Source organism: Euwallacea similis, chromosome 3 (genome assembly GCF_039881205.1).
Source record: "Euwallacea similis isolate ESF13 chromosome 3, ESF131.1, whole genome shotgun sequence".
Classification (NCBI taxonomy): Eukaryota; Metazoa; Arthropoda; class Insecta; order Coleoptera; family Curculionidae; genus Euwallacea; species Euwallacea similis.
The window spans coordinates 892,998-920,653 of record NC_089611.1 but is presented as its reverse complement, the minus strand read 5'-3'; the positions used below and the strand labels follow the sequence as shown (position 1 = coordinate 920,653).

The 27,656-nt window shown below is 33.3% G+C and overlaps 6 protein-coding genes across 11 annotated transcripts in view; 2 read left to right on the top strand and 4 right to left on the bottom strand.

Annotated features, from left to right (window-relative positions):
• Positions 1-330: 330 nt before the first annotated feature.
• Positions 331-9,218, bottom strand: LOC136419655 (patj homolog). The gene is made up of 13 exons (XM_066406165.1): positions 9,036-9,218; positions 8,820-8,975; positions 8,225-8,406; positions 7,465-7,826; positions 7,096-7,262; positions 6,840-7,041; positions 6,657-6,780; positions 6,384-6,597; positions 5,972-6,044; positions 5,616-5,792; positions 5,410-5,555; positions 5,121-5,351; positions 331-4,920 (listed from the first exon to the last, which is right to left on the bottom strand). The coding sequence occupies exons 2-13, from the start codon at positions 8,884-8,886 to the stop codon at positions 4,763-4,765; spliced, it is 2,103 nt and encodes a 700-aa protein (XP_066262262.1). The 5' UTR covers positions 8,887-8,975; positions 9,036-9,218; the 3' UTR covers positions 331-4,762.
• Positions 9,219-10,433: 1,215 nt separating this feature from the next.
• LOC136419674 (N-acylneuraminate-9-phosphatase) lies at positions 10,434-22,474 on the top strand. Of its 2 annotated transcripts, XM_066406197.1 has the most exons (4): positions 10,439-11,112; positions 16,764-16,938; positions 21,131-21,322; positions 21,498-22,468. In XM_066406197.1, exons 1-4 carry the CDS (start codon positions 11,011-11,013, stop codon positions 21,941-21,943), a joined length of 915 nt encoding a protein of 304 aa, XP_066262294.1. In that variant the 5' UTR covers positions 10,439-11,010; the 3' UTR covers positions 21,944-22,468. The 2 variants fall into 2 exon arrangements, with proteins under 2 accessions (XP_066262295.1, XP_066262294.1); XM_066406198.1 differs by lacking the exon at positions 21,131-21,322 and having other exon boundaries at positions 10,434-11,112; positions 21,498-22,474.
• Neurochondrin (neurochondrin) lies at positions 13,124-15,925 on the top strand. The gene has a single exon (XM_066406164.1). The coding sequence runs from the start codon at positions 13,450-13,452 to the stop codon at positions 15,643-15,645; it is 2,196 nt and encodes a 731-aa protein (XP_066262261.1). The 5' UTR covers positions 13,124-13,449; the 3' UTR covers positions 15,646-15,925.
• Positions 17,005-19,206, bottom strand: LOC136419665 (tRNA (cytidine(32)/guanosine(34)-2'-O)-methyltransferase-like). The gene is made up of 5 exons (XM_066406178.1): positions 18,732-19,206; positions 18,374-18,554; positions 18,049-18,312; positions 17,417-17,722; positions 17,005-17,314 (listed from the first exon to the last, which is right to left on the bottom strand). Exons 1-5 carry the CDS (start codon positions 19,065-19,067, stop codon positions 17,022-17,024), a joined length of 1,380 nt encoding a protein of 459 aa, XP_066262275.1. The 5' UTR covers positions 19,068-19,206; the 3' UTR covers positions 17,005-17,021.
• Positions 20,322-20,821, bottom strand: LOC136419681 (NEDD8-like). The gene is made up of 2 exons (XM_066406209.1): positions 20,610-20,821; positions 20,322-20,555 (listed from the first exon to the last, which is right to left on the bottom strand). The coding sequence occupies exons 1-2, from the start codon at positions 20,680-20,682 to the stop codon at positions 20,371-20,373; spliced, it is 258 nt and encodes an 85-aa protein (XP_066262306.1). The 5' UTR covers positions 20,683-20,821; the 3' UTR covers positions 20,322-20,370.
• Positions 22,475-23,961: 1,487 nt separating the features above from the next.
• Positions 23,962-27,656, bottom strand: part of Rab23 (RAS oncogene family member Rab23) — a 45,554-nt gene continuing 41,859 nt past the window's right edge. For all 5 annotated transcript variants that reach the window (XM_066406145.1, XM_066406146.1, XM_066406148.1 and 2 more), the window contains exons 5-7: positions 25,874-25,953; positions 24,552-24,760; positions 23,962-24,488 (exon numbers count right to left, since the gene is read on the bottom strand). In XM_066406145.1, coding sequence (XP_066262242.1) covers positions 24,376-24,488; positions 24,552-24,760; positions 25,874-25,953 — 402 coding nt within the window. In that variant the 3' untranslated portion in view covers positions 23,962-24,375. The remainder of the gene's footprint in view (positions 24,489-24,551; positions 24,761-25,873; positions 25,954-27,656) is intronic.

Below are 27,656 nucleotides of genomic sequence, written 5' to 3'. Positions count from 1 at the left end.
CCCAGGTCAGCTCTTTATACAGTTTTAATTCCAGATATTGGATAGTGTCCTGGCACGGCATTCGATTAGCGATGGCATTTCCTCTTAAAACTAGAAATACTAAAGGATCTTTCGATAGCTCACTTAATGCAGTTCTATGTCAAATACATAGTTCACTTCTCAAAGACTCTTACTATATACGTGAAGCTTTAACTGGACCAGAAAAAACAGGAATCGGGAATTAAGACTTCTAAGATCCCAATGCTTGAATTTCATTGCTATATATAGGTTAAAACAACGTTACGAGGAGAAGATAGATAATGGCATAGGTTTATAGGAATTAAAATCATCTTTAAGTGACAAAAATCTATTCAAAAACACATAATATTTCCAACACAATAACTCGACGAATGTAACAAAAAGGAACATTATATGATCACAGCAAATTATAACACCAAACATTACTTACTGCATGATTTGTAATTTTTACGTATATAATCTTCGAGAAACTATCGGAAATTAAATCCGATGGTACCTTATTGCAAGAAACCTAATGAGGCTATTTTGGAAGCTGTAAAATTGTCCGGCAACATCTATTTAACGTAAGGGATCTAAACCCTAATAATTAAAATTGTTAAATTGAATTTCGCTTTATTTATGCAAAGCTAGCAAAATTCTACCAAAAAGGTCTAAGGTGCAGATACACATGTTCTTATGATAAATACACAACCACTCAATACTACGTTTGTAAAAGATTTCACGATGTGTTTTAACGTCTAAGAAGAAGTGAAAGAAATTCTAAGGCCTCTGCTTACTTTGTTACATTTTTACTAAATTAGAGCTACGTGATTTAGGTATTAGAAATAGTTCACAAATACAGCCCAATCAATGATCCAAATAACCGCAATATCCGAGTAATTTAAGGAGCCAGCAGAATGATTGATGCTGTTATGAAACTGTCTGGAAAATGCGGAATTGTTTAGGGTCAAATTAGAGTTGCGTTGCTAATTTTATCACCAATATAACAATAATAGAATTAAAGGAACTGACCATAACCATCATCGATTTGCCTTTTTATCAAACGTAAGTTTTTGATAATTTTATCAAGAGATTTACATCATATTCGTCCCTACACCCTAACAACTTTAGTTATTTAAATGGAATCAACGTATTATGGCAGTGCAAAACTTTTATTGGCTACATATTTTATCCTGCCATATATCAATTCAACATGACTAAGTAAAGGTGGTCGATTAACTTAAGACAAACAGCCGGTGAATTATTAATTTTAAAGAAAAAAGTTTCAAACTTGTAGTAACCCGCTTAAAATTAATTGATTTTAATTTTTAGACAGAGTTAATAACTTGTGAACATGTGAGCAATTCTTCTTAGGATAATGCGCATTAAATGCCAGTATAGTACTATGTCCGTTGCTAAATATCTGTACTTATACAGAAAAGCAAAAATATACAAGGGTAAATACACTGCCGAATCTGTTGTAAACTTCGCCTTTATTTTCTCTAAAATTTAATTCCGCAAATTGCAACATTGATTGGAAACTTTTTTCTTTTTCCAGATAATTGAATGTCTTAAGTTAAATGGAGCACCCATGGAATTACGAATATTGTGCCCCTTTAAACCTAAATGTATACCTACCTGTAGATCGTCCAGTACAAGAACCGATGCACGTCATAAACCATGTAATTTCATTACCAACACTGACGTTCAAAATACGAAAAGTTATTAACGTGGAATTCGTCTACGGTAGGTACATAATAATTATCTGGATGAACTACAAGTAGTACTTGGATCTAAAGGTGATCTGCTCGTTAACGGTTAGTAACATATTTAAACCTAACAGAAACGTAAATAATAAAATTTTTATTAACAATGTTGGCAACAGAATGCGGTGTCGCCAAAATTATCGTGTAGTTCGGTTGCAAATTACGCCTTCCCCATTCCGCCATTTCATTTTGTTGTGACGGCTGTGTTTATTTAAAATCATCCAATTTTTCGCCGTATTCTATCAAAGTTCCCGCTTTACTGGTGACTTCTTTACCATAAACTGTTCTTTTAAGAACATAAGGTAATGTAAATATACTCCATGCTTATTATTAGTGTTTTTCGATATGCCAAAGCAATTAAATAGCCGGTGTAAGAAGCTCGTTGCTTTCTTAATAGAGTATTTTCAACGGGAAAGGAACAACGGCCCTTTGTTGCCAGTGAATGCCGTCAGACAAGTATGTTTATCATTTTTATTAAATTTCATAGTTTGCATATCAATTTTGACATTTATAGCGAGTAGTTGCAGCATAAAAAATAACGAATTAATCATACAACCGGTAACACCGCTAAACTTCAGCGTTATATCGTACATCGGTTTTTGCACTAGACGACCTATACATATATGAAGTATTTACTTCTACTTTACAACGTATGTGGCTTGAAAGCGTTTACCTAAGCCTTTCAAGCATTTATTAAGTATACATTTTTATCACTAAGTAAATCTAAAAGGCAGCAGTGATTGTGCTAACAATATTTTTAGTTTGAGTATTTTATGAGATCAATAGCAATTTTAATGACAAAACTAAAAATTGCCATCCTTTTGAACTATCCCTAAAAGCGAATTAATCTAGTAAGAGTGAGTATCTGGAAATTTGAAGGTCCTTTTGATGCAAATACGTTGGTTTTGCATTTCGCATTTTTTATTTAAACAATAACGTTTATTTCTTTTAATATCAATCCAAACTTAAAACTTCCGAAAAGAAAAATTAACAATATAATGAGTATCACAGAGTTAATAAAAACAACACCTAGTATAAATAATATCACAGATTAATAAATAAAAAACAGACAAGATAAAAAGTAAAGAAACTCGGGTTTTTTTTGTAAATTAGATTCAAATTAAAACTATAGAAGTTTTAATCTAAGGAAGCTAACGTGCTCTTACAAATTCTACATAATGATTCATGGTGGATGAACTATTTAACTATTGACTAGCATAGTTAGATTTCAGATTTTGCGACCGACAAAGTATTTCAAGAAAATAGCCATCAGATCCTCTAATAGCTCGTCATTTTCTAACATGGAAAATTCTCTTTCTTCGGAAATTATAATAAAAATCGGATTTTCTTTATATAAATTTCTTTCATTATTTTCTTTTTGCTAAATTCTTCCTATTCAACCTATAAACATATGCCATTCTTTTTCTAACTCTGTGTTTTGTTTCGAAGTTGTACTCTGTCAGTATTGTATATGCATATTTTATGGGATCGCCCAACATCGTTCTTTTCTTATTTACTTAACGTTTGTTTCTTTTTGCAGACTTGCCACCAAGTTTTTTTACATTCTTATAAATAATATGATATAAATTTCTTTCATGAAAGTATTAAGAATTTCTTTTCCTTTTTCTTGACAATTTGGCAAGGGTATTAATGTAAATAATAAAAATATATGGAAACATTAATAGTACATTTTTTCATTTTCTTGTAATACTATGTTATGACGGATTTTTTACCCCTTTTTTAATTATCGCTATTTTTTGTTAAATGCTTATGTCGATTTAATTACATTTTTTCGCTTTCATAGTATCATAGTCGATGCAGGAATTTCAGGGGAGTGCCCACGAGGCTAGTTTCTCGGAATTTTACAAAAACATTGTAACGCCCAGTAGATTTTTACCTAATTCAATTATGCAATAAAATTATGTCGATTACAACTAAAAACACAATTTTTCTTATCCTTGATATTTTTTTCGAATATGATTTCCTTTTTGAGATTAAAATTAAATTTCAAACACTTACGCATCTTTGAACGAACTTACCTATCATATCCATCTAATCTTCTTTTGAAGCGACTGCTAAATCCTTTCTAAAATCCCAGGCTTGTTTTTTGAACACACAAGTTTTATTGCAGTTTTAAATAAGTTTTGTTTAGAATCTTGCAATAATATTTACTCACGTTTAAAAGATCCAACTGAGGATTTAAATGCAATTAATCGATGGGCAGAATTAATTGAAAGAGAGATTTAAGAATCTACTATACTATATAGTCACAAAAATTATTTCAAATTAAAGTAGGATTCTCTACACACATCATGTTCAACCACCACGAATAACTTTGTAGCATAAGTTGGGAATGTATTCGTCCCATTCTTTGTTCAAGTTACGACATGTGAAATGTCAAGAATATTAACAAATGGAATAATTGAAAACAAGACTACACACAAAAATAATCTATAGTAAATCCTTTAAAATATGCTGTAACATCCTTATATCTGCTTTAGCAAATACGTCAAAATCGAATGAATGTTTTTGCAATACTTCTTATGGTGAATAAGATGCAATTCCGTGAACTAGTTACAATTCCTCTTTTTACAGTAAAAACCTATAGCTTGATTAAATTTTTGGTTCTCATTCTAATTCTACACACAAATATTTGTAATGTAAGGAAACTATAAATTTTAAAATTACATTTTGATTGAACTGATCATCTGGAACACTCCTTTAGAGTAAGGTAATTTGATACCTACCTTAACCTCTCCGTCTATTAATTCATTACAGTGGCAAACTTTACTTTCACTTAATATACTTTCAAAAACAACTGTTAGGCTACCTGTGTAAACAAAAATTACTCCTCCCAAAATGGACAGAAAAACATCAATTAATCAATTAACAAAAGTGGCTATACCACTAATCAATTCTACAAAATTGTAATTACAATTCACTCAATTTACGGCGAAGTTTCTTTATAGTGTGTAATAATAAATAGAGCCTTAAAAAAGCTACGTGTTACTCACGGATGCGCTTTGTCTTGAACAAGGCAATGGCTTTGATATTCCAAGTTTGACAATCCCCGACACTGTTCCTTTCAGTGCCTGAACTGCTTGGTCCAGGGTAAAGTTTTTAATTAGTTGGTCGTTTACGCTTATGAGCCGATCGCCTGAAAAATAAATGGACGAAAATACTAGACTGAAGAAAGTCGTTTCCGTAATAGTATTTTGCATATAATTATTTTTCAAATTGGCAAACACTATTTAATACTTGATTAAATATAATTATTAACATATAATACTGAACTTATTGTATGTTGCAATGTAATTCAATTATTAAAAAAATTAGAAATGAAAAACAAAAACTTACCAGGAGTAATTCTCCCATTTACTTCTGCTGGTCCATTGGGCACCAAACTCCTGACAACTATAACTGTAGACTTAGGATCTACTGGATCCTGATAATCCAATATGGAGAAACCAAGCCCTTTATCCCCTTTTAACAATTCTACATACTCTACGTCTTGACTCCACATTGCAACGTTGGTCATTTCTAGTGAGCGAGACTTTTCTTTTTTCAGATTATTCGATTCGTCGGTAACTAAAGACAAAGAAAACATATCAATTCCATATATCAAAGGAAATTAATATTATTTTACCAGTAACTGTGCTTGAAGTGTGCAAACTCGTATCACTCAACGCTTTAACTAAACGTTGATCCGGTTGCGGGAGTAAATTTTTTAAACTACCACCCAATATGTTTCTTTGTTCAAACGCTTCCCGGTCTTGCGATGTATTTATTACCCTAAAATTAAAACATGTTTTTAAAACTACTTATCAAATTTTCAGAAAACGTTATTTGCACCTATTTTCAAATTGCTTTCTTGAACAAACAAGTCTTACAGTACTCGGAAGTTCTCTAAGTATTTTAACGACATCAACATGAGGAATGCCCACTAATTTTTGACCATTGACCTCGAGGATTTCATCACCTGGACTTAGTTTGCCATTTTGGCCTACTGGGCCTTCAGGGAGAATCGATCTAAAACGTTAAATTTTTATAACCTAGATTAACATTAAGAAATTTGAATGAAGGGATGATTATCTAAAACTTTCCAACTTCATTAGAAAAGCAATCCCACTGAGCATTAACTTTGAAGCATACTGTACGAGGAACTAGCAATACCTAACAATAGATTTAAACATGTATTATATATTTACCTAATGTAGTGTCTTGGTCGTAACTCCACACCACATTCCACGTCAACGGTACCTTCTAAACTAATGCCTAAACCTATAAACATATGTTCCTTTAATTTTTTAATTAATTTATAATTAATTTAATTATTAAGAAATTCTCCAATTCAAAATGAATAAAATAAAATTGTCTTAAAACTTAGCTTTGATCAGAGTCATTGAGGAGTTAATCTTGATTCACATAGAATTTTTGATTACATATATCAGTTACTAAACAAAATAACATTATTATTTTCCTGCAAAGGAGCTTTTCAGTTGCGACGAAACAGAATTTAGATTCCCACAGCAATTAATTAGGAAATTAATTCAAAAAATGAAAAACTACTTCAGAAACAAAAATTATCCAGTTAATTGATTGGTATTAACCTGAATTTACCTTTCAACTTTGTCAAATTTGCCACCACAATATTAGCATCTTTTCCTAAAAGTCCCTCCCATTTTAATTTTATTGAAGTAACCAGATCATCCTCAAGGTTAGCTTCAAAATTTTCTTCAATGAAGATCTCCCTTGCTTCAGTTGTTTGCTCATAAAGCACTTCACTGTAAACAGAATCCACTGAGTCACATTCAGGTTCTATAGCGGAGATTTCCTGAAAAATATAAACAATCATTTAACAAATGAAAACTTCATGAAGTCATGGTTCCGAACCTCAGTATTGTCAACAGGAATCCAAGTAAGCGTTTTCACAGAGGGTGATGGAGGGCTCCTTTCCCTTCTCTCGTGACTGGCTAATGCTTCTTGCAACTGCTCGAATTTTGGTCCCCTTAAATATCTAAAATTTTAAAACAAAATTAAATGAAAAGTAATATTGGTTATGTGTAGGGTTAAAACCTTTCAAAAGTTAATTGAACCACATTCCCTGTCTCCTTTAGTACCTTCACGGCCTCATGATTGGTTAAATCCACCAGTGATATGCCATCGACCTCAATTATTCTATCGTTTACATCAATTAATTCGCATTTAAAAGCCTCTGAACCTTCAGTAAGTTTTTTTATGAAAATGCCATTCAGATCCTCCCGTTCACAAACGTAACCTAAAAGTCGCCACTAATAAATCTACGATCATTTAAATGTATGGTTTAACTAACCCGCAACAGTAATTCCTAATCCAGTGTCATTTTTGGTAAGAATGACAGAATATCGTTCTGTTTCAGGAATCTCATACTCCAAATCAACTGGGGTAACAATTATATGACTAGTACTAACAGGACTCTCACTTTCAACTGAAGAATCACGTTTTGGGGTACTTATGTTACTACAAAAACAATTTAAAAAATTTTAAAAAAAACCCACATACTGGTGTCTTAAAATACCAAGTGCCATTATTTAAAAAAAATCAGTTTTATCTATTCCAATTCAACATTTTGTTGAAATTACTTAAGTATAGAATTTGTAGTATATGGAATTTGGAGCTGTCTGTATACAAAGCAAAATTTAATCTTTCTTTTTCATCTTACCTATTATAGTTATTATTATTGTTATTGTATTTAACAATCTCGCATATATCTACACTTTTAACTTTCCTCAAAATCTCTATTTCCTCGTTATCATTAAAGCCGTTTTCTATAACCCCCAAGTTATTCTCGAGGGTCTCGGAAATAATGTCCGACTTTGTGCAGATGCTGATTTTGCTCTTATCCTCTGTTGGCGTTGACTCTTTTTTAATGTTAAGCAGAGCTGAATAACTGTTCTGAAGCAACTGTCTGTCAAGTTCCTCAGGATCTGTCAAAATCCTTGTTGGGACAATTGGTGCGTTATAGCGATATGTTTCAAAGTCTACTGTTGTTGGTTCGACTGGTCTGGCCACCACCATTCTAACCTGAAATATTTAATTTATGTGTTTTCAACTCATGGCTCCAAGAACGCTCAATGAGAGATTCATATTTCAAATTTTTAATAGCTAACACTTTAATTTACCAAAAGCTGCTTTGAGTTTAAAAAGTACATTTCAATCAACCTCATTTCAATTTCAAGCATTCCTCTCTGGATAAAGCTGAGAGACCTGGCCACACTACAAGCAACTTAATTAAAATTTCAATTAAAAAATTTCTTTAAGAGGGTGTAGCCAAGTAGCATTTCCACATGAATGTGTGAGCTAGAAGTAGCATCTTGCCATAGTGTTACTTTATATCCAATAATTATAAATTTTGTTTTATTTATTGAATTGAAATGTTCAACATTTCAATTGCAGGCACTAATAAATAATTGAGCACTTACTTGAGGTCCAGCTTGGCGTAAAACTGAAGCAACTTGCTCTGCTGAGAAACCCCTAAGATTAACTTCACCAATTTGCAAAATGTGATCTCCACTTTGCAGGCGGCTATCTTTATCAGCAATACCACCAGGGAGAATGGACTTAATCACAACACCTGTGCTTCTTCCTCCAACAATTCCAAATCCTGTTAAGGAAATAACAGCATCTAAGTACTTATTATTTGGTATCACCCATTAAGGTTTCCATGTATTTTGTTTGTCTTTAACAATGTTATCCATGAAGTAAAATTTTTAAGTAAAAATCAAAGGTCTCACAAACTGATACACCATAAAGGTTGTTTTAAATCTGTGGTTACATTGTTCCCTTGCTGTTGAGATAATGGAGCAAGGCAATATATAAAATCATAGTGTTGAAAGAAGAAAATAAATCACCAGTAAATGACTAATGAGAACAAAAGTTATTTTATAAATAGATCTTAAAGCTGACTGTAGTTTAGTAAATTATAAAAATTAAAGGAAATGTATTTATTGAGGCCTTTACAATTGGAAACTTAAGTTGGTCTTGTTATGTCATATAATTCCAACATTAATACATTACCTAGTCCAGAACCATCATTAACGAGATCTATAACTTCCACTTGAGACCACTCTGTACTCAAAACCATTGTTTGCCCCTTCAAAATTCATCTCTTTTCACATCGATTTTAAATTTGGCGCCTTTCCAATTGTTTAACCGAGCTTACACCTAGCTATCCTATAACCATATCGATTTAACAATCGGTAATTAAAAGAATAAATGATTAACATTACCTACCTTTCAGGACGTTTTATTTGTTTAAGGCGTTTCAATCAAAAGAAATTTTTGGTTGCTCGTAACTAAGGTGTAGCTGTATTTTTTAAACTCATGGTAAATAAGGGAAGACGGAAGCAAATTTTTACGCCCCATCGGATTTTCACCCCTTTGCTCTTGTAAACATCCCTTATTTACCACTTAAGGGACCAAACAGCAAAACTGTTGTCATGTCATTTCTGTCATAGTCATCTGGCAGAAAATGGTGCTTTCAGAATCTCAGTTTATCCTCAGATTATGTAGATTTAATTAGTAAATTTGCAAAAGTACTGACTTGGTATAGGTTTCGATATAATTTAATTTCATTAATTATGCTCATCTACTATATTATTAAAACGATCGTAGGGCAAGATAATGACTGGTGATAATTAAAAAAGAACTGCAGTAAATGGCCGCCAAATTATGCGTGGACTGGATATTCCCATTCGGACAATCTTGAGTTCGCAGTCGCAAAGACTTTTATGTAAATAAATAACCAACAACCCTTTTAACTGTAGGTGATGTTTGTGGATATTAAAAAATAGTGTACGTGTAAAAGCAACATCGATCGAAACGAACAACAACGAGACAAAGCAAGTAACCAGCCATTTTCGAAATGAATGGTGATAAGTGTCTTGGAAAGGGGTCTGCTTTACTTTTTAAACTTAAACATAAACAAAAACATAATAAAAATAACGCTCAACGGGTGGATGGCGATGTTGCCACGTTGATCTAGATTTTATAAGACGCAGGTCTTAACACGTAGGGCGTGGATTAAGCTATTTTTTGTTGTTTACCATCAAGCATTTAGATGAGAAACTGATAGATGAATTTATCCAAGACATACTTCTGATATTTCAACGCCTACTTCAAATTTTGTTTAACGATCACCCTTTAGATGTAAATCGCGGAAGGCACACTAATAATTATAACAATTGTTCAAAATGGCTCCTACCATTTGCTTCCATATTCCTGTCCCCTGTAAGTTGGCTGATTTCATTCTAAACTACATTTCGAATCTTATTTATTGATTGAGTGGGAGATTATTTTTTAACAAGAAAAAATTTACTTTCTGGTTAACGTAGTTGCAGGCTGGCAAGAATGTATCAAAGAAGAAAAGCATTACTGCCCAAGCTGGGACCCCGTCAGTGGCCATTATTGTTGTGATAGAAGATATCGTGGTAAGTAACGTCCCACGTACCCATTTACTAAACATCGGCGAATTTTAAGAAATTGAATGACTACCACACTGTGCTATACGTAAAAATGTTCTTCTAAAATCTAAAATAGGACCTTGTGTACAGTTTATGTCGTCTACACTCGAACGAAATTCCTATTACCGGTTGTTTAAGAGCTATATCGATTGCTGACGAAGTATTGCAGGACCCTGTATAGTAACGTTTATTCTGTGTAATAATTAGAATACGCGCTTAGCTTCCTGTAATCAACGACACGTACGTACGTCGAGATACGGTTTTATTTTCGAAGTTGCGAGTCACGGCGATAATATTTGTATGTAAATTAAATATTTTCGGGCCTGCGCTGGAATTCAATATCGTCCAAGCAATTATCTACGCGAACGAAATAAAACGAAAACTTTCCAGCTATAAACATAACCACCGTTACAGATCTACAAATCTGGTTTTAATTTAGTTCCGACACTTTCATTCGGACGGGAAATCTTTAATGTGTTGAGAACCTAAAAAGGTAGAAATTTCAGTCAAATCTCCAAAGCGAGCGAAAAATTAAATTTATAATTTAGAATATTAAAACTTTGTGAACAGGTGTTATAGAAACAGGAGCGAAAGTGGACCGTGGACCATAGTCGGGGAACAACTAGATAAATTTTACTTAATAATTTGTGCCCATTAAATGTTTTCGTTAAGAAACTTGAAGGTCTTAATTTTTTGTTCTACACTGTTTATTTCCGCCTAAAAATAATACTACGCGAGATATTTCAATGGATAAAAACAAAGAGATATTCCTTATTAAGTGCATCCTGTTCGATTTAGATAACACCTTGATTGAAACCCGTGAAGCAGATGCCAAAGTATGCGAGAAGGTAAACTAATTTTAGGTCTTATTTGTAAAAGTCTGGTTTCCTTGTTGACAAGCAAATTTTCATTTCTAAAATCTAAGCTTGAAGGATAAAACCTTGATTTTAATTTTTACGTTACCTAATACGTTTTAATGGAAAAGTGGGGAAAATCCCTCTCTGTCCGATCAGCTGTTTGAAGTGAGAACGCACATGTATGTGGTCATACGTTGCACGTTGGTATTTATGTGGATGGTTCGCGGGCAATCGTTTGTGATGATGGACAAAGAAGCCCAAATCTTCAATTCTGCTGGATTTTGATTTTGCTGACTTGATATACGTATTTCAGTATTAATAAATAAGTTCAACAGAGGTTTCTTATATTAAGTTATTAAATTAAATCATTATTAAATGGTTTTCATGCGATTAATAGGTAAAGTAGGCACCAAAGGATGTTGTGCACTGCGTAGAATATGTCAATAAACATAGACAATTACTTTTTTTGTGTATTTCGTTCGTTTTCCTATGCCATGCGGTTGTCACTGCGATCATAAATATCACATAATCTTTATACATTTGATCTAACAATAATAAAGGCATAATAAAAGCCATAATTATTTTAATCAGGGGAATTAATGTTAATGTAATCGAAACTGCATTATTATTTTTATTGCACATTTTCGTTCCTCAGAGAATTCTGAAATCATTCTCATGTTACTATCCAATACGTATCTGTTACCTGCAGTTTATATATTTTTACAGATTTAGTAGTTATATTGAATAGTGTGAAAATTGTTGTAGACATACGTTGTACACGCATATGGGATTAAAATATAACTCACCATTAGAGAATTTTTTAATTGTCTTAGTGTTATTTATTATTATCTTGATAAAATGGTGAATCTACACGTGCATGGATTTAGTGGTGCCAATAACTGGCGCGTCAATAAATTAAAATTGTACATGTAAACTTTGACTTGTGTACAAGATGAATCATTCGCGTGCATAAACTAAGAAAGACTGCCGTCTTCTAAAATCACTTACGTCAGTCACCACTGGCGAACGACCTGCAAATTAGCTTAATCTGCGTGTGCAAATAAACACTTACACGTCGGTTTTCAGTTGGATTTTCGTTGCGGTCAAGCTGCTGTAGATCTTGTTGATTTTAACTTATGTTAATAATAGTTAAAAAAATTAGTTAAAGTGACAATCAGATTTGTTGAGGGTTATGAATATTTTAATATGAAAAATATGAGTTACCTTTGAAGTTTTGCATTCATAGTGCGTTTAGAACGTGAATAATTAGATTTTTAAAAATCGTTGCTGTTTTTTATGGTACGCCACTGACATCTAAGTTCCTGATATTCAAATTCCATGTTCAATATATAAACTTTTTTGTTTCTTTAATTTCCTTCTGTCTGTATTATTTTTTGAACCGATATATACATATATTGTAGAAATAACACAGAAATAATTTGTCCATATTTGAAATTATATGAAAAACGTAAATAGAAAAAAATTGTGAATTGCTGCATTTTCCGAAGTAGTTTGAAAACAATTAAAGATGAGAAAAGAAGCAAAATAGAGAAAACTCTCTAAATTGAACATAGAATTTGGAACTGAGCTGTCAGTGGCGAACCACAAAAATTTTAAATGATACAGAATATTTCAACATAATGTCTCAAAAATTGAAACAGTTCTGTGGTATAATCTGTAAAAATTTAGTTTTAACATCCAGTAAGCACATATTTTGAGAAAAGTGTTTCCAGATTTGTATTTAAATAGACTTTCTTTCGTAAAATGATTCTAACAATAAAACGATCAAAACTAGAAAAAAATATTATGGAAATTTAAAATTTTTGGATACTCTGCATAAGGACAGATATCTCGCCTTAAGTTTAACTATTCATACGTTAAAATGACTGCAAAGCGCTTATTATGGAATACATAATATACAAAATTGACATTTTTTACTATAACATTGTCATATATCGATATTGGTACCCGTTCCTATACAAAACAAACAAATCTAACCTCAAAACAATCTGAAATTTGAAATAAATTTAGCAAGACAGATATTTGTTTATATAATTTTAAGCGGACTTAATGTTTAAAACAAAAAATCTTAAGAAAGCGGGCTTTTCTCCAACGTTACCACGCAGTGAAGTCAACGACTAATATCTAAAAATACGTAAGGCGATATGCCGCACATAAATTGCCGAATATAGAAACTCTAAAAGTAGTTGATTCTAAATATAACTTCAACATTAGAACGTGGAGAGTTTCAGTGCCTTTTCGATGTTCCCAAAGTAAAGAACACCGGCAAATAGTTCCAGTAAACGCGAATAAATTTCAATCGCTACCATGGCAGGGGAGGTATCTGAAGCTGTGCAAAAGTGCTGTAATCTGTTGAAGAATGCTCCCAGTGACAATGAAAAGTTTGCTGCACTGTTTATGGTAACCAAAATATGCAAGGGAAAACACGCCACGCCTGCTGCTAAAGTTGCTATCTTTGAGGCCATTGGGTTTGATTTCCTGCGCCGATTGCTGACCACTGATAATGTTCCTGTTGATTGCCCACCTTCAATCTACAGGTCACTTGCCCTGAATATTCTCACAGTATTTTGTTCAGAAGAGCAGTTAGCAGTTAAAAAAGAAATGCTGGACCTGATTCCTGTGTTCCTTAACATAGTGAAGTCTGCTGACAGTGAGAATGACGACAACCTGATGTCCATTGGAGAAGCCTACAATTGTCTCAAGGGCATTGCTCTGTATGGCCCTGGTCAGAAAGCCCTTACAGATGCTGGAGCTATTGATATCCTTAGCCAAATTTACTCGAGTGCAAGTTTCCAATCAGACGAGGCCTTGAACATCATGGGACTTCTTGTTGCCAAGAAAGGAGCACACTCTTGGGATCCAAAAGACCCCAAAGCATTCCATGCCTTAGTTAACAAAATAGCTCTAGATTTTGAAACTGACCAAGATAAAAGAAAGTTTGAATTAGCAGAGAGCCTTAATGCAATTATTTTCAACTGTCCAAGAAAAATTGTTGCTGAAAGTGCTGCAAGTGAAACTTGGCCTCAGAGTATTTACAAAGGATTAACAGACATCTTGCAGAGCAAAGTAGGTCCTGCCCAAAGAAATCCAGCTCTCATTTTAACTTCCAGCATGCTAGATTTGCTTGGAGTTGAGTGGATTTTTAATGATGAAGTCAAAAGTAAACAAATATTTCTTTTGTTGATTCAATTAGCAGCTATTGAAGTTAGGATGCAGCTTGATGGGAAGTCCCTTAAAGGCACTCAAGCAAATCAACAATTAATAATTGCTTGTTATGTTATATTGGAATTGTCTTTGAATTTTATCGCTCAAGATACTGTGGATATTGATCAGAAAGAGCGACAAACCATGTATTCTGCTCTAAAAGGAGCTTTTACAGCTGTGATAAATCTTCTGCTAGGCATAACTCAGAACAAAGCCAAACCGACTGGCGAAGATAAACTCTTTGTTTGTGCCACTGTAAGAGTTTTAGCTGCTTGGCTGGCACAAGAGACTACTGCAATGCGCGATCAAGTCTACAAACTGCTGCCATTTATGTTGGAGATGGCATTTGACAGTTTCCATACCTTCAAAGCACGTAGAATTGCAGAGAAGGCAGGTCAATCAGTAGAAAATGAACCATTAGGACAAGTAGATCTATTAAGGATCCTCTTGCCTGCTCTTTGTCATTTGGCAGTAGAAGATGAATCCAGAGCAATAATACTGAAAACAGGAGGTGATGCTATTCTGGTAGAGGCCTTAGAGTTTTATTGGACCATTGTAAATTACAAAAGGCCACCAGTACCAAGGGCAGAAAGATTGAAAGCCCTAAGTCAGCCAAAGCCAGAACTAACACCTGAAATTCTTGAGGATATGAAAGATGCTCGTTTAGCCATGGTGAGCATATGTAATGTTTTGATGAACTTGACCGTCCTTGAAGCAAAATATGTAGAGAGCAGTCCTCTTTTTAACAACTTACTGAAGTTTACCTTTGAAAATTTGCCAGAGCTGAAAGACATCCCTGAAAATCTGGTGTTGCATGGCAATCTCTCAGTCTTAGGTCTTCTTCTACTGAAACAACTTTCCAACAAAGTAAAGAAAAACGATTTCTCAATTTGTCGTTTTGTTCAAGCCACAATTCGATTTCTCTGGGATGCCTACATCATTGATGAATCTAATGATCCAAATGAATTAGTGGTGGCAATGTCATATAAGGAACATTGGCTGGAAATTATGGAATTGTGGTTCCTGGGTATGCAAACTTTGGCAGGAATAATCTCCCAAATTCCCTGGATCAGCGATTTTATCATAGAATCTGGATGGGCAGAAGGGATTATTCAATTGTTGAAGAAAGTCAAAATCGGGACTTTGCCGGCCAATGTAAAATCAGCCTTTGAAGACTTCCTTTGTCACTTGGTGGATGCCAATGAGAGTGTTGTAGAAGTGCTCAAGAAGGCTGAAGCCTTGAGGGTGTGTCGTAACCACAGACTTATGGAATTAGGCAAAAAGCTATTTGGTGATTAATTAAAATAACACTTTTTTTATATTACTAATTTCAAGTGCTCAAGCTTGTATTTCGTTGAATGGATGCATTTTAGTTTTTTATTTATTTGTGCGTTGTTTGTTTTTAAATATGTTGATTCAGAAATCTCTACAAGAACATCAATATATAAAAATTTTATAATAAATATAAAAACTATTCAAATAAGTAATATAAGAAATTGTTGGTTTGTTGTTTTCATCTCGTGCTAGCTAATATTACCCAATTTTTTATACACAAAATAAATGTTTTTTTTTTTTTAAAGTTGTTTCAAAGTTATTTACAACTACAACACAGTAAGCAACTGATTTATATATAAAACACTCCCACATAGGTATACTTTTTTCACATTGAAGTTTGAAATGTTTCCAAGATGTGGCAACTTAAATAATGTTATTTATAGAGGATTATGTATACATTTTCGAAAATAACACTATGGTCTTTACACTATGCGATCACAATAAATCAGTATATCTCTTTTATTGGAAAACATAAATTCTCTATTAAAAGATTTACCTAGTTCATTATTTATCGAGTTATTTATAGCTCAACCTAACAAATTAAAAAATGCACTGAAGTTGCGCTACAAAAATAATGCTCACTCATACATTTATTTTCATCTTTAGATGGGATAAAGGCTTGCTATTTTCATTTGAAAAATGGGAGATATATCATTGTTTGGTTTATTGGTTGGAAAAGAATTTTAATAGTTCTATATGAGGAACGCAAATTTCTAATTGATTCACGTGGCGTATGACTGACGTTCCTTGGTGCAAAATAGATTAAAGAATTGAATAGAAACTTAAGGGAAGTATCTACTTTTACCCGATTTGGGGTTGGGGTTAAATAGAGTATCCTTTCATAATATAGGCGCCATTTTTTTTAGTGTAGATATTTATTTGTCTAAGAACAAACTCTTTTATCTTTTCTTTGAGAAATACCTCTTAAAGGAAGTTTATGTAACTAAAAAATGCGATAATATATTTTTTGATATTCATTTATTTTGATAAAAGAATTAATATTTATTAAATTTGAGTATTGAAGAATAAGTTCAAGAATGCGTTGTAAAAAATTTTACCGCACGCAAAACAATTTATTTCAGATTGCCAAAGATCTCAAACTAAAATACAGCCTCAGTAACGAAGAGGCAACGTCAATGGCTGCGAATTTCCTAAGCAATTTTAGAAGATGTCCAGAAAACAAGCTTATGAGTTTGGACGAATGGAGGACCCATTTGTGGTCACAAGCTTTAGGTGAAAAATACCAAGAAGATGCAGGTAAGTACGACTTTGCTAGTTTAATATTATTTCGATAAAGGGAAATTTAAATAAATGAAACACAAATATTTTAATACTTTCTATTAATCAGAACAAAAGCACGTAACACAACTGTTTTCGACACTTCCTAATTGAATGTGTTGCAACAATGCCTGGACAACGTCTGGATCTGCTTGTTCATCACATAACAATTCGAATTCCGGTAGCAATTTAAGGTCGCAATTTTTAAGTTCGGCTGACGCCTCAGCGTCAAGTTCTGGTTGCTGTTTTCTAACTTTATCCACTTTAGTAATCAAGTCAAAATACGGTCCGTTGTCGAATATTTGTTTAGTTTTGATGTCTTGGTTTGTAATTGTATGTCCTACAGGATCGCGATCTGAATAGAAAATACTGCTCAACTGTCTATTGTTAGTATTTGATTTATAAGTATGTTTCATTAATTAACACAGCGTTTCTCGACACTTAACATTAATCTTACCTTGAGAAATTGCCATCTCGGGCAGATTATCATCGGCATTACTTATCTTTTCTTCTTCATCACTAACATTTGCAACTTCACCTAGTCGTACTTTTTTAACAGCCTTATCAATTTTCTTTAAAAAGTGATCAATTTCGGATTTCGACGAGTCTGGTTTAAAGCTATAAGGCGGGGCTATAGGAGGCTGAACAGGGGGTGTGTATTTATAAGGGGCTTCACCCTCTAGTTGTAAAGGATATGTCGTGTCCGAGTCATATGCACTGACATCTCCACATACAATGAAAGGGATTATAACTCGGTTAATTCCTGAAATAGGGTAAATCAAAAGAGGTAGAGGAGAATTGTCTACAATAGAATCAAAATTCGATTGTGGTATACCCTACTCATAAAAGGATTGTTTTTCTCAACCAGAAGCCCAGAATAAACACAGCCAAAACTGCATGGAACAAAAGAAGTATTTGGATATGTAAGGTTAAGAGCAGAATTATTAGAGGGAACTGGAAGTGGAACTGTATAAATATTAAATTTGTGGTTTTTTTATGATTTCAAAAAAAAGTGTACTTTACATATCACGCAGTATCTTAACTTTTGAAAGAACAAAATGTGAAGCAGATTCAAAGTTTACTACTTACCCTCTAAAGAACTAAAATCCTTATTAGAAACTTCTAAATAGGGAGTCATTAGAGTAGGATCAAAGCCTTCTGGTGGACTGTATTTTTGACATACTACAAATGCTTCTATACTTGAATTCCTGGAACTTTTAGGCTTTGCGACATGAACTTCCTCAAACAGGGTCAACAGCTGATTTGTCAGTAAATCATTATCTTTACCTCTAAATATTTTTGCCACAAAGGTGCCTCCTTGTTTTAAGACATTGCAAGTTATGTGAAGAGCACCTAAACATTAAAAAAATTGTACATTAAAGCAACTTATAGTGTATAATATATAAGTAGATACCTAAAAGAAGCTGGGCTTGAATATAAATGTCCATGCAATGCAGGCCTGTAACATCTGGAGCACCATCACAAATCACTATATCTGCTTTTTCTCCTTCAAAATGGGACATAATTTCTTGCGCAGTTGAAAACTTTGTAATGTCACCTTGGATTTGAATTACCCCAGGCAGAGGAGACATGGGCTAAAAAAAAACAATACCTTAATACCTCCAGCATATGCACTAAAATACTTCAACAATCTACTCATTGGGAAATATCCATGGAAATATTAGTAGGTATATGATATTTCCTTATGTTGATAATATAAATTTTTTATTGCTATTGTATTGCTTATCAAACAAATCGAGATGAACACCTACCTGGAGATCAACAGCAACTATCTTTACATCTTCATTTTTCTTTCGAGGTTCACTGTGTTTTGCATCTTTACTTTTTTGTTCTGCAGCCACAGCTTCAGTGGAAAACAAGTATGTTGGTTCCTTAATACAGATTTCCTCGTTTAAGTACAGTTTTCGTGATAACACCTGTGACCAGCTTCCAGGAGCTGCACAGAGATCAACTGCTCTAGTGACCCCCTTTAATACACCAAATTTTTCATCGATTTGCAATAATTTGAATGCGCTTCTTGCTCTCCAACCTTGCTCCTTGGCTTTTCGGTAATAAATGTCTCTTTTATCTTTAGAAGTTTTTCCCATTTTGTGGCAGTTTGAAGTTAATTTACAGAGAAATTATTCAGGGACGTTCAGCTCGTAACATGGTTCAATGTTCAATCAATGCACATATTGACCTTTTTTGTCAAATAGAGTTTCTTATTACTCTTAAATTAGTTTTTAAAGTACAGTAGTTAGAAAGAAACCCAACCTAACTTTTTATTGGTGCCAGCTGTTAACTGTTCAGTTGGATTAAATCCTTATTAAAGGAATTTGTTCTTGTTGCTCCGACGACATACTGTTTTCACTGATATTATCGATACTTTTTCGTTATCGATATCAGAACAGTTTGTTCATCTTGTCGGTGTGCCAAACTCATTTCAACTTTGCCAGAAAAACAATGTCGATAGAAACAACGAAATCAGTTCAGATCATTGATTAGTTTTACAATTTCCATCAAAACGATCTTGTTGGCAAACTTACCACGAATTTGAAAAACTGAACCTTAGGGCTAGGCCTTAAGGCTTTGCTAGCAAGATAAATTTAAAAACAATGATCTTAGAGTAGAATATTGCATAAACTCTCTATTCAATGAAAATTACCTTTGTTGGTAAAGTTGCCAATAGTTCGAAAAAGTTGGCCTATATGCATAGATTAAATTACTGGCAACTTTACTCTGTAAATAATTTTGTTGAAAATAACGATGACCAACTGGTATCCATGAATCCGATCTTCTTAATGACTGCCGAATTCTTTTGAAAATACCAGGGTTGTTTTTAAACATCCTGTATTTGGAAACGCAGCGTTCTGTCATATATTTATCTAGTCATATATTTATAGGAACCTTTTTTCTTGTTATGACCCAAGGAGTATTCGACGTATGTTTAAGGAACACTCTGTATATTGGTAAAACTTTGAAATATATATCAAAAATCAAATGGTACAGAAAACATTTTTAAAATTTTTACTCTTACTTTAATAACTTTTTCAAATAGTGTTAAAAATTGGTGTTTATGGGAAGACTTATTTGAGCTAGCAGAACCTAAGAAAGATTAGTCGTTAGTTCAGGGGCTGTTGTCCTTGACCTTATTTTGGTGAACATGAGCCTGTGAATAATTTCGGTTTAATTTTCCTAATTTTTCATAGAATTTTTCAGGAAATACTCGCTAAGGTTTTATTTACAGTCAAATCAGCTTGCTCAGCTTTGACTCTAAACAAAGACGAAGAAGAGAAAATTCTCAGAATAACAGTGATACATATGTACACACATATCAATAACTGAATGTTTTTATATTTTCTTTATTTTTTGTGTGATTTTTTACATTTTAGTGTGATTTGTTTCTAAGCGTTAATCCAAGAAAGTGAAATTATTATCTTCTCCACCTCTCAAGGCAACAACCAAGTGTAGAACTGTTCCAGCTTTGAGTTTGTAGCTGCTTATTGTCTTGTCGTCTTTTAACTGTTTCCCTTGAAAAACCAACCTCTGTTGTTGAGGAGGAATGCCTTCCTTTTCTTCAAGCTTCTCTTTTAAGACTTAAAAGCAAAAAGTAAAGCATTTAAGTTCATAGTGCGCAAATAGGTACTCACCCAGAATCTTGTCCGATGGCTCCACATCGATCATTCGTTCATCTCCAGTTAAAGTAACGACTTTTATTATCATTGATTATTGGAAACGGGACTAAAGTCCGAGTTTTGCATTGAAAATGGTTTATTGAGGATTTTGAAAATAAAAGTTTTATCTTAAATATTAAAACATTATGATTTTTGACACCATTGATATGATGGGGAAACAAATCGAGGTAGATTTTGACACTCATACAACCAGGTGCATTTTTTTGAATTTGACAAATATTTGCACTTCAAAATTTTCAGTGTTGGAACTTATATTACCTTACATTAAATAACCTGAATAATTCTTTGGGTGAAACACCCAGTAGGTAAGTCTGTTTTGATATTACGTCTTGATACTGGACGGCTTCCTCCTAGGGGAAGTACTAGTAGTGGAAATGAATTCAACAGATAAAACTCAAGCTGTTAAAGAAAAACTACTAGTGTTGCTGCAACTTAAAATTATAAAACCAAATTAGTGTTTATTTTAATCGTTTCAGATTTGATATATCAAAATTGGCTTACTCAGCGTTATCAACACCTGGCAATGTCCCAAGAAATAACATATCTACTGAAGAGCCTAAGGAAAAAGTTTCGCATTGCGCTGATTACTAACGGTACCTCTGCTTGTCAATGGGAAAAAATCAACAAACTGCAACTAAAGAGTTGTTTCGATTTAATCCTGGTTTCAGGTATGAGTAACTTGTTCTAATTTTCTATTGCAAATTGTTAACACTAACATATTTCACCCATTTTAGCTTTGTATCTGTTATAAAATGGTAGTGGTAAGTCTCACCATTTTACTTATTTTCTACATGGTGAAATGTGAACATGTAAATAACCGGATGCACTGTTTCTGTGTTACAGGGGATTTGTCTTACGAGAAACCCGACAAGAACATTTTTTTCCAAGCCTGTGAAGTTCTCAATGTCAACCCAAAGAATTGCTTAATGGTGGGAGATAAACTCGAAACTGATATAGAAGGTGGATTACAGGCAGGTTTGGCTGGCACCGTGTGGATCCCTTTAAACAGACATTATAGGCTGACTGATGATGACCCCAAGCCAGATTATGTACTAAAGAATATCATGGAGTTAAAAGATCTCTTGCGCAAGTTAGAGGGTTCTCAGAAATGGTCAAATGAGTTAAAATATTCTCCATCTTTGCGTCAGTCAAACATAAACTTGGAGGAGGATTGTTCTGCCAGTACGTCGTTTTCGGACTATGACGTTCCTAAGTTGGCTTTTAAGCAGTTTTCTAACGTGTTTAACATTGAAGAGAATTCTAATTCCAATGCTAGTGATGGCAGCTGATGTTTTTTGGTTTTTCTTCGAATAGGTAGTAAATTGCGTTGTAGGAAGTCCACTATGGTTGTAAGTGATAAGGGGGTAGACAGTAATTATTATCTTTTTCCTAACTCTAAAATATTTTTGGAAACTTCCTTTTAGTAATTGAAATAAGTTTTTTAAGTAAATATGTAGGGATGTTTTCTAAATAAATGTTAGGAATTCCTTATCCAATCTTAAAACCATAGCAGTAGAAAAGCTAAATACTAACTACTCTGAAGGGGATCTGATGAAAATTTTAAATGTGGTCTTCTTGATATACTTTAATTCAACAAGAATTGACTGAAGGAATATTCCTTCAGGAACAACCGACCTATTAAGGGTTTCATTTCATACTCCAAGTCTTGTTAATATGCCAAAGAGGTATTCAGAATCTGGAAACTATGTATTATCTGTTTTTAAAACTTAAAACTCCATCCACATAAAGACTGGGTAAAACACAATGCTTATAAGGTTTGTATATGTATGTAATGTCAACGTAATGTATCTATACTTCTCGCGAGAATATATTTTTGTTACATATAAACCACTGGGTTAAGTGGCGTTTTTATTTTGTATTTAGTTTTTTTCTAATAACCTATATCCTCCATAGATACCTATTTTTTCCAAAACATGATGATAAAGATTATTGAAAAACCTCCCTCTTTTCAAAGTTTTTTGAATTTTCACGGAGCATTATTCATAGATACTTTTGAATACCAATATCTCCCATACTTTGTTAGTATTGACAGGGATATACAAGGTGTATCAAAATATTCAGTCAATTCTAGGGCAGATTTTGTCTTTATAAGGTGCTCTTTCTTAAGGAAGCTAAAAATCTCTCACAATATTTGATTATGTGCGATTTGTTCAGGGTTTGTAGTGAATAGTACCGCTAAATTGCTTTTCTTAAATTTCTTGTACTTGATGGCATGATTCAAATTGTTTCACGCTTTTGTATAAATCTGTTTTAATGTGCATCGATCGACTTTTGCTTACAATTTGGGTTCACATAGAAATTCTCGCTATTAAAATACGAAAATTCACAGCGAAAGAAGGTGGGATTGTGCCAAAAGAATTTGTTATTCATCTGAGCTGGAAGTTAAACACTTCGAAAGAGCCTTTGGTTGGAACGGATATACTAGGTAAGAGTTTACTGGAAAAATTCATCCAAGAAATAGGGTAAGTCATCGACGAGAAAAAGAAACTGAGGAAAAAAAAGGGATTTCGACTTGCCTACGATATATGTATATGCAGGCTTTGAGATAGGATAGGCAGGATACTGGAAAAATACAACGTTAAAACTGTTTTCAAATCGTCTCGAATACAAAACGGAGTATAAACACTGTGGTTTCGGAACATAAAAGGAGTTGCAGATTGGGACAAACCGAAAAGTTAGCAGTGGCAAAGCACGTACTTTCAAAAGGTCACCAGATCTTTTTCTACGAGGTGAAAATCTGGCCCTAATCTCAACAGTACTACCTTAGGCTAACCGGACACCCTAAGTCAACCAACTTCACTAGGAAGGAAGAAGTTATGATCCCCAATCCAGATTGGTAGCGTGTACTATGTCATACGTTGTGTGTGTTGAGGGACCATTTTTACCATTGCATATGCATAAGCGCGTGCACATGTATGCAGTATAAATACAATGGACAATCCAGTCATTTGCTTAGTCATCGTTGAGAAGCATGGTAGATTATATTGTCTCGTTGCATTGAATAATGCCCAGGGCAGATGTGGAGGAACAAATTTCTTTGGGCTACGGCTTTGAAATCCGGAAAACATTTTAGAATATAAAATAACTGACCGTTGAAAGTCTACACGGTGTGAAATTTTATTTGTTTTCGAAATAATGGATGATGGTTCTCTGTCTTCAAATTAACGTTTATTTCATGGGGAAGTATAAGGTTTCGGACATTCCTTCCTAATATTCTCATAGAGTTAGGTACACAGAGTAAAGGTTTGAAGCAGTATACTTTCATTTTACAACGTTTATTCTCTAGTAGTGTATATTACAAATTGAAGTAGCAATAAGGTAGTTTTCATTAGTGAGGAGTAAATTCTTACAAAGTACGTACACGTACCAGTTAAAATGTATCAAACTATACATGTTAGGTTCTACACACATTAGCACTTCACCATTTGGCCTAAATATGGCAAATTTTTACAAAATATACAATAATAAAGTTCTAGTAAGTATGTCCTATCAGTGAGTATTCGAGATAAAACTAATACAGCCATTTTTTGAGTAAAAAATAACTTTCGACTTCACGAAATTCGACATATATCGTTGTCTTTTTAATTTTTATCGACGATAGAAAAAAAGGTATTTGAGCTGTATATAATAAATTGAATTTTAAAAAAATTGATTAAAAGGGAAAGGAGATTATTGTATAAGAGAAACTTGAGGGTTGGCGCTACAGAATTCTACATGCGTTCTTAATAACATTTTTCTTTTTTTTGTGTTTATGGGGTTTTAAGACGATGGTTCCGTTGTGGTTTTTGGAAGTATGACTAGGGCTAAAGGCACCTAAAAGAAAACATTACTTATAGTTTCAAAGGTTGTATTGCGATGTTTCCTTACCCAACTTACTTATTGTGAGGGCGTTGTGGTGCATCGCGGGCTGGCGGATAGAGAAGTAGTCTCCGGGTAGGGTGCAGTCGTCTTCCCGAGGATCCCTGAGTTCAGCAAGACAACGTTGAGCAAGGTGGCGGAACACAGCTGAGACGTTCACGTCTTCTTTGACGGAAGTGCGAACTAAGCGACAGCCGAGGGCTCGGGCCAAGAGTTCAGCTTCTTCACTGTAAAAATTTAAATCTCTTTATGTTCTCAAACTTTGTAATGACGAACATGCCGCACAACGAACTATAAAGAACCGAACATTTACAAACAGGTTTGCAAATCTTGCGGGTTTTTGCCCCGTCCAAATTTTCTGTATGGTTCATTTCTTTTTTTATGATGAAATGTTTAGGTCTGTACGAAACTTAAAGTCAGTGTATATTTTAATTATATTGGAGAGTAGGTAATCATAGTAAGTCCAAGGAACATGATGATACTTAAAACTACTTTAAAGCAGGAAACTTATATAAAAGGAGGAACTAATTCAAATTTCCAGGTTTCACTAGAAATTATCTTCTAATTAAAGTAGCCAGTAATTACTTCAATTGTTGAAAGTGATGTTTGGCTAGAGCATTTGATTGAGTTCCTGGTTAGTAACAAAATAATGAACTCGGAAATTGTTTAAATACCTGTGCACGTTAACCATGGTGTGAATACATTTTCTTTTTTTGTTATTGCGAAAAGTTTAAATTTTTGCGATTTAAAATGCATTCTTTAAATTTTTACCATTTTTATCACATTACAATTTTTACAACTTAAGACAACTTTTGTAGGCAATTCTGAATGTTTGCTTCCATTTTGCTCAAAAGTAGCCGTAATTTTTAAATTGGACTCCTTATTTCTTAACATTGTTGTGTTCAACAAATCTCTATATCTCGGACAAAAAAGTTTTGTAATTTTTTTATTTTCGGTTATTTATTAATATGGAATTTTTTATTAAAAGTGTTTTTTATTTAATTTGCAAATTAAAAGTTAAAAAGTCCACAAATCTCCTTTGTTTTGGGTTTTAATTATTTTTCTAAAATGTGCAAAAATTATTTTTATTACATGACATTAAAATCCATACAAGCTGTATCTAGGACTACCAACCTTGATATACAATTTTTGACAATTTTACACCGCTTTTCTAGCAAATCGTAACTTTAGAAAAATTATATGACTAAAAATGTTTGTGAACACTCCGAAAATTAAATGTTTTCCATGAAATTCGGTAATATTCTCAAACATTCACCAGGGCAGGAGAAACTGAACATATTACAACAATGTATGGTAATTAAATAACGACATAAACTTACGGATTCACCACACTTTGATCTAGGAGATCAATTTTATTTTGAACTATGACGGTAGGGATTTCGCCACATTCGTTTTCAACCTGAAACACAAGAAGACATGATAAATAATTGTTAAATTTCAAATAAATGGGTTTAAAAGTAAAGAGTGAATTGTGCAATTTGTGAAGTGCTATATCGACTATATTGCGACAATAAAAATACCTACATGAATACTTATAGCCTTACGGTAAGTAGAACTTACCGCAGTGATTCGAGTGTAGTAAGTAGTATGATAAGGAACAGTCATAGCGTGCGATAAAGTTATTTTACCGCAAATTACTTTATAATTTGAAATTGACCAATTTCAACAATTTAAATATTTCACAAAATTGACGTGGTAGATAAAGTATTTTATGAGCATAATTGGCGTCGTATTTGGTTATTGCTACACTTTTTATATTATATATTATTATTTTCTTTGCTAGTTTTAACAAAGAGAATTTCATTCATCACTTGTTTTACACTAAAAATCACGTACTTCATCGTTTTCAATGTGTTTATTCTGTTACAGATGATTATGACTTCTGCCACTTCGCATACGATAATCTACTTGAGCCGCTTCAGACATACTTTGCTAATATCGGAAAAAGGTGATATAAAACTTGTAAATAATCACATTTTAGTTGCTTTACCTATTAATTTTCCTTGAATTTGGTTATCATAGGCAAGGAAATTATGTTAGTAGGTAGATAGTGACACGCAGATTCAAGGAAAAGTTTTGTTAAATATCCAAAGTACCTTCAGGTATTCAGAAAGAGCCGAAACTTTGCAAAATCGGTATTTACTTTTTTACCGGTCTTATTTAAGAGGATATCCTTAAAATAAGGTCAATTTGCTATTAACATTTTCCCTTACTTACAAAATAGAGTTGGTAAAATGTCTATCCGACGTTTCAAAGCCATGTCGCCATCATCAATTTTATTTTCCTAACTACGAACTATTTTAAATGACAAATTACGAAAATTGCATCCAAAAACGTGATCTATTTTTCCTGGTACTGTTTACCTAATTTATGACCGTGTTAAAATTACTAGATATTTCTTACAAATTACGACTTAAGCAGAATATGGGTTTTGATGTATATACTACCAACTATTTCCGAATAAACAATGCGTAATTATCTGCCGTAGGTGCAAGATTCTAACCTGCACCAACCTGCTTTGACTCTCGCAAAGTGCCTTTTGATACAATCCTGTTCTTTGGCGTTTTAATTTTAAATTAGTTCAGTTTAATTTCATTTAAAAGCTTGGTTCTTTGGTCTAAGAGTTTTCTTGTGCAAACGAATGCAAAATGAGAAAGGTATAAATACTGTTTAAAGACAAGAAAAGTTGCAACAGAGGTACTTAAGATTGGTTTTCCCTGTAAAACGAATGTGACAGTGATGGCATAGGCCATATAAAATAGGCACGTAATACGACGATTGTACCAAGTCAGTACTACCTATTTTATATGGTAAATGCCGAGCCATTTTAGGTCGAAACATCTTTATGTTACTTATCGTATGGCACTTAATTTTATCTTAATTATCCGAAACGTAAAACTTATACTACCTGTTATTATCGAACCATAAAACCCTGAAGATGAAGTAACGGTGGCAGCCATCAAATAAAGGGGTCAGTAACTTTTCAAGATGTGGTTGGAAATTACAATAATTAAAAAGTGGTCTTATAAAAAGTCAGTCCCTAAATTAAAAATTATAAAATTTGTAGCGTGAGACTATTAATATTTACTAGTGTGGTGCTAT